Source organism: Phodopus roborovskii, unplaced genomic scaffold, assembly GCF_943737965.1.
Source record: "Phodopus roborovskii unplaced genomic scaffold, PHOROB, whole genome shotgun sequence".
Lineage (NCBI taxonomy): Eukaryota > Metazoa > Chordata > Mammalia > Rodentia > Cricetidae > Phodopus > Phodopus roborovskii.
In genome coordinates, this window is record NW_026126410.1 from 10126135 (window position 1) to 10133200 (window position 7066).

Genomic DNA, 7066 nt, shown 5'->3' on the forward strand with positions numbered 1-7066 from the left:
CCATTCTTAGAACACTTTTCCTGGCACTATTTTTTGTTTTTGATGCGACAAGCTACAAACCCGATTTATTATGCTGAGCATTTAGCCAAGCAATAAAGTTCCAAAGAGTTCATTACAGATCCAGACTTCTCTAACCTCAGACAAGGTTTGGTTCCATTTTGTTGAGACAAGGTTTGTTCTGTAGCCAGAATGGTCTCTAACTTGTGATCCTCCTGCCTCAGCCTCTAGAGAACTGGGATTACAAACATTCACTGCACAGCAGTTTAATTAATGTGGTTTGAATTTGCAAAGCAAACATTATAGAATGTGAGTTATTTTCCATGAATTCTTATTCCCATTCTGAGCAAGCACTGTGCTTACCTTTGCTGGAATGTTGGGCGTCTTTGGAAAGAGAGGCACAGAAACTACCCATTTTTCTTCATACACCTTAAGGAATAATAATAATAATAATGCAAAAGGGAAATTTAAAAGTAGTTGAGAATTAGTGGAAGTCTCATTTTCAAATCTGCTAACATACATTGTAAAATACTTTAAAAAATACTGCTAGCGTGCAGTAGAGCATGCCTTTAGGCAGAGACAGATGGATATCTGATATTTGAGTTCCAGGACAGCCAGGGATACAGCACCCTAACACACACACACACACACACACACACACACACACACACACACAAAGAAAAAAACAAAAAGAATGCTTACTTACTAATCAAAATAGCCTACGGTTATATCTGTTATTTCTCCTTTACCTTTAATTACTTGGAATTTGAAGAAAAATTTACTGAACAAGAATCTTTACCTGAAACCTTAATACCAATTCCTGGAAGCTTAAAACAAAAACTAAGTTCCACAAAAATAAATACACTGAAGCAGCTATAATAGTAATAACCTTTATTTAAAATAGTTTTAATTTAGGAAGCTCAGTTTATATGAGTTTCCAACTAATTATTAAAATCAAAAAGAAACAAAAAAATGCCAAAGAAAATCCTCTGTAGAAAAAATACACAAGAACATTTCTACATATGAAAAACAGTAAACATTCTTTACAGCCAGACATCTATGTACTATGTGAATGCCATCTCCTAGTGAACTCCACTGTCGACCTTGAGATCCGATTTGTTCTTGTCATTCTTCACTGAGTAGATGAAATATGTTAGGGTGTCTTTTTCATTCACTGGAATAGACCTAAAGTGGCAACCAACTATCTACAAAGAAAACACAAATTAAATGTTAGATGTAGCAGATTCTGTAAGCTAAGTAAAAGACACTGTTTTGTCAAAGTGTTATATGACCACAAGAGATAATTCTTCCAAAAATTAAGCTATTTAAACAAAATATGAACAAGCCTCAAAGCACATAAAAACAAAATATTATCAACAAAAGACAGTCTGATTTCAAAGGACCCTTTAGTCTACCCAGTTAATATGCTCTAATTCTAAGTAATTTTCCCTTTAAACTTTACAACTTTAGAAAGTACACATTACTAAACATTAAATATCATGACATAAAACAGAATGAGGTGATGTGCATCACATGAGGAAGAATCTAGACTGCATTCACAGGAAAAGATTAATATAAAATAAACAAAACAACAACAAAATCACTTGGTAACAAGCTGTGATATCATAAATATTTTTGGTGCAATTGATACTCAATTCTCCGTAACTTTCAGCAAAATTTTCTGAATAAGATTTAAGAATGGGAAATTAAAGGAGCTAAAAGATGCTCAAGAGGACTGCTTTACTGTCTTTTCACGGCACAAATCAAACATGTACACAATTATCAATACACGAATAAGAAACTGAGCTGCTAACATGTGAGCTCAGGTTCTAGAAGGCCTGTTTCTTCTAGAACAGAAAATAACTCTGAATTGATCCAGCTGTTTTTAGAAGACCAGATTTTAAAGGTTTGAGATCTGAGTTATAAACTATATATAACTATATAACATAATGTTTGCATCAGTTTTTGGCTCCTCTCTGTTACAGAACAGGGGCGACCATTTTCATTAATGTCTAGTATCACCATAGTAGGGGATGTCTTTGTATTTATGTAGTATGCCACAATAAAAGGTCCAGATCTTTAAATAAAATTTAAATGTATGTATGTATGTATGTATGTATGTATGTATGTATGTATTGTTGCCTAGGAAAGAAATAGAGGTGAAAATCTGGCTAGTTAGCATACTGAATTTTAATAATACTAAAGAGCTTTTTACAAAGAACTGCAACTTATATGTATCTTTTCTTTAATATGTACATTAGAAATGTAGGCTAACTACTCAAGTTAAGCTTAAGAATATGAGAAAGCTTAGCCAGGTGTTGATGGTGCATGCCTTTAGTCCCAGCACTTGGGAGGCAGAGGCAGGCTGATTTCTGTGAGTTCTAGGCAAGCCTGCTCTACATAGCTAGTTCCAGGACAGGCTCCAAAGCCACAAAGAAACCCTGTCTTGAGAATAAAAAAAAAAAAAGGAAAAGGAAAAAAAAAAAAGAATATGAGGAAGCTCAGGTGTACACACGCACACAGAGAGAGAGACAGAGGAAAGGAGAGATATTTCTGTCCTATCTATCTTGTAGAAATTTTTACTTTAAATATAAAATATAATTATTTAAATCTGTAAATATGTTAAGTGCACAGATTACGTCTTGAAAACACACACACACACACACACACAGAGCTAACTTCCATAGCACTTTGAAGGAACCAAAGTCCTATACAAAACAAACTTTAGCTTGGATAAAATCTTTGCTCTCGACGCCCGCCGGGTCCCTTATGGGAGTCTGGCTTTCATAGGGATCTGCACAGCCACTGAGGCCATTGCTGCAAGCCTGCCTGGTAGATGGAGAACTGGTGTGTGAAACCCCAGGTAGCCTGACTCTAGAGTCTGTATCCTCAGTCACAATGCAGTGTGACCACCATCAACCGTACTGTGACCATTCATGAGCAAAGCATAATCGCCCAGCAGACACCAGGCTGAGTGATGCCCTGACTCTATCTCATAGTGCTCAGAAGTTTGCTTTAGCCAAGGAGGTGGTATACCTGGAGAGCAATGTGGCTGCCCTACAGATCCTGCCAGCCCCAGCTTGCCTAGCAGGAACCTGGGTACTGAGTGTGGGTGCCAAGCATGGCCTGGAGCTCTATGAAAGCCCCATGGGCTTTCGAGCTGCCTTTAACTTGGTGGCAATAGTGGATGGCTTTGTGGCCTATACCTTTTCCAAGGACTCCCTCACTGTTGGAGGCTGGCTGGACCGCAACACAGCCTCTCTATTTGCATCCTATACCCATGGTGGAGTGGAATTCTATGAGAAGATCCTGTCCAGCAACCTGGCCCTCCGAAGTCTTTTAGACAGACAGGATTCTGAGAAGCTGTACACACGAAGTGGAAACATTGTCCCCAGACACTGGTTCCGCATCAAACATTTACCCTACACCACCAGCTGGGACTCTCTGCTACAGATGTGGAGGGTGACACTCAACCCAGAGCACTGCTGGCTCACATAGGCACCACCCTATGATGAATTCTGGGGGAATTTCTTGATGGCTGCATCCATAGCCCAAGGTCAGAACAGTGTGGAATTAAACAGCTCAATTCTGTCTTCACCATAAAAAAAAAAAAAAAAAAAAAAAAAAAAAAAAAAATCTTTGCTCTCTATGTAAAGAAAGCATCCTCTACTTAAAAACAATAACTACTAACAAAGCCATCCTGAAAGTAAAACTAGAAAGTTAGAAGACCTGCTTCAGGGCCCCATCTATAAGTCTATCACACAGAAGCTTTGAAAACTAAATTCTAATAAATGCTTGTAAGCTTATTTATTTGCTATGGCTCCATTAGGTGTTCAAAAAACGGTCACTGAATAATTAGAAACTTAAAAACAGATTTCAGAAATGATAAAAAACTTCTTGCTAAATACTCTGAAAAATCACTATTAAAAGATTCTGTAAATAGATTTTCTAGGTGGCAGATGGTTATTTCTAAACCACTATATTTTTAAGACCATGAGAGACCCCATTAACTTTGACTTTCTATATGAATGTACTATTACACATATGACATTTACCTATCTCATCATTTAATGACCCCTTGTTGGTGTGAAAAGGTATGTTTACATGGCATAAAAATTATATATACCTCAACAAGTTGTGCTTTATTAAGGCCTGGTCTGGTTGGAAGCTTGAAGTGTCTTTTGTATCTTCTAAGTGTATTTACTTGTAATTGGTACAAATCAACCTAGAAAAAATTAAGATACAGATTAGTTCACTCTGCTCAAAAGATATCACTGATCTGTAAAGCAAAGGATACTTTCACTTCAGCACAATAACAATTTCATTTACATAACCAGATACAGAGTTTATTAGTTTCACCTTTTGGGGATACATAGTGTAAACTTTTAGAGGGAAAAAATGCAAGTTATATGTCAAGGGCTATAAGAATTGTCACCTGAGATTTAATGGTAGTATAAATACATGTTAACTGTATTTAATTTTAAGATTTGTCAGGTGCTTTAAACATGTAAAACTTAGCCCAACTATTTACATAAAGGCTTTGGAATTGCCAGCATGCTTATGATTTACATTTAACATAATAAAACTTTGGTCTACCTCTGGAGTATCGATATCCTGAACTGGTGAATCTCCTCCATCATCATCACTCCCTTTCCTCTTTCTTCTGTTCCGAACACTCTGAATTAAGTTTTTATGATAATCACAAATGTAAAGATGTCTTGCCTGAAACAGAAAAGTTCATGGACAGTGAATACAGAACAACACATCTCTGTGTTAGTAAAATGCATAGGCCCAGATGAATGACTGAATATATAGTCTAAGCAGGCCACTGTTAAAAGATAATGGAATGTTCCTTTCCAATTTTAAAACGGGCACCTGGCTCTAACATTAGCAGTCTGGCAATACTGTTTGGGGCCAAGGTAGGAAGAGAAAAGTGGTACCATGGGAGAAGGCAGGCAGACAGAGGAAGAGAAATGTCAACCCTGTGGGTTTTGTCATCAAATTGCATTGAGGGTGACCTAAATAAGCTCCTGCTGATTTTGACTCTACTAGGGAAGAGGTGATATGACCACAATTTTGTACTGGATAGTATTTTCTCTAGTTTGAGAGCAGCAAATTATATTAATGTTAGGTATATGCTTCCTAATTTTTCTAATTAGATAGTCAAATTTTACACAGATACAAACTATGCGTTTTTTACAAATGCGCTATTGAATTCATGTTTAAATTTCAAGTACTAATATTTCTTTGTAAGAACTAAATGAATATATTTATCTGTACTATTTTGTTTACAATTTAGGCAAACGTAAATTATTCAGATTCACTTGCAACGTTTCTCATGGACCCTACTGAAAAACTGCTTAAACAGAATCACAAACTTTTCCAACAATTTAGTTACACGGGCATTTGAGAGTTACATAATGAGCGATTGGAAATACTGAGCTGATTGACAGCCCTTCCCCCCCCCCCACCTTAAGGCTACAGTTAAGGGCCTTTTAAATTGGCTTCTAAGCTAAAAGCAAGTCAGAAAATACACAGGATGTGTGGAGGCTCTGTAGCTTCTTCATTTGCCACCAGTCAGAGCTCTGAAAACTAGCAATGGATCTCTATGAGACCTCATAGCTGGTCCAAAGAGCAAACGTGCATAAAGACAGAAAAAAGAAATCCCGATGGCTGCCAAGCGGGCTGGAAAACCGCTGAGGCTTATTTGCAGCCTTGGTTCGGAGCCGCTGCCCGAAGAGCTGACATCGCAAACGCCGTTTACAAACACCTCCCACTGGTTAGCTCGGCTTCCCTCTCCATGTTCAAGAAAAACAAAACCGAGAGGGTGAAAAAAGGAAGATATTCCTTCTCTGCGACGTGGGTTCTTGCTAGACTCTACTTTCCCTAAAGGAGCGGAGCTACTCCCTGGGGTCAGACGCTGGCTCGGGCAGCAAAACAAAGGCGCCTCCATTCCAGAGAAGGGGTGCCCAGCTATAAGAAAACTACTCTGGGCTCTGAGTAACGCGGTTCCCTGCGGTTCCCTTTGTTTCATTTCCAGATCGCAGCAAAGGAGGAAGAGGGAAGCCTGGCATGGGAGAGACGCGAGGCAGCAGGAGTCAGGGCAGGGGCGGAGAGGACCCAAACCACTGCGCCAGCGCGCGCAGTGGGAGGTGGCCGGAGTTGCAGCGACTTTGTTTCAATCGGAGAACCCACTAACCCCACCTGCAGCTCAGTCCGGACTACTCGTGAACCCCTGCTGATGACCCGGCTGGGCAAGCAGCGTAGGGCGGGCGCAGGACAGGGCGATCCCGCTGCCACTTACACTCTTATCCAGTTCGATCTTCACCTTCTTCTGCGAGATGCTCTTCTGGATCCTCTTGCTGAAGCTGGCGTTGCCAGCCGCGCGCCCGCACCGCTCGCCGTCCTCCCGCAGACAACAGAGTTGCCCGGGGCCCGGACCGGCTGCTCCGGGGGGACCAGCAGCCGACACCGCACCAGCACCCGGTGCCTCTGCCCCACCGCCCGCCGCGTTCCCGTTCCCCGCCGAGGCGGCGGCAGCTGCAGCAGCGACCACCGCGGCCACGGCGGCGGCCGCGTCCCCTCCGCGACTCATCTCCTCCGGAGTGAAGCCGTTCATGTCTGGCAGCTCGGGGGCGCCGGCGCCGCCACAGAGCCCCGCTCGCTTCGCCGCTCCGCCTCCTTCCTCGGGGCGGCCGTTCACTCCGCACCCCAAGTGTGGCGGCGGCACGGTCCGACGCCCAGAGTCCCGGGCCTGTGGGTTTGTCGGCGCTGGAATAGTGGCGGGTTCCTGGGACTATGATCAGGAGTGGAGAGGATCCTAGGAAGGGGACCCCGCTCACTGTCACATGGACACTTGAGCAGTTGGACCGCAGCTCCACTGCCTTCTTCCAGCCCCAGGACCTGAGCGAGTGAGACGCCCCTCCCCCGACCCCGCCCCTCCACTGCCGCGCGGCCTCACGGGAATAGTAGTTCTCGGTCGCAGAGCCAACTTACGCCCCGTTCTAATTACGTACTGGACGGGCTGGATGAACTACTAATCCCAGCATGCACCGCGCGGCGAGTCACC

General features: G+C 42.2%; 1 protein-coding gene across 1 annotated transcript; it reads right to left on the minus strand.

Annotated features, from left to right (window-relative positions):
- Positions 1-873: 873 nt before the first annotated feature.
- On the minus strand, positions 874-6761 carry Sap30 (Sin3A associated protein 30). The gene is made up of 4 exons (XM_051182447.1): positions 6302-6761; positions 4594-4719; positions 4124-4222; positions 874-1202 (listed from the first exon to the last, which is right to left on the minus strand). The coding sequence occupies exons 1-4, from the start codon at positions 6614-6616 to the stop codon at positions 1080-1082; spliced, it is 663 nt and encodes a 220-aa protein (XP_051038404.1). The 5' UTR covers positions 6617-6761; the 3' UTR covers positions 874-1079.
- Positions 6762-7066: the final 305 nt, after the last annotated feature.

Excerpts from the sequence above, each read along its gene's own strand:
- Sap30 (XM_051182447.1), bottom strand. The coding sequence starts at position 6,616 with ATGAACGGCTTCACTCCGGAGGAGATGAGTCGCGGAGGGGACGCGGCC. Across the intron at positions 4,720-6,301 it reads AGATCGAACTGGATAAGAGT|GCAAGACATCTTTACATTTG; the intron begins GTAAGTGGCAGC and ends TTTCTGTTTCAG. Across the intron at positions 4,223-4,593 it reads AGGATATCGATACTCCAGAG|GTTGATTTGTACCAATTACA; the intron begins GTAGACCAAAGT and ends AATTTTTTCTAG.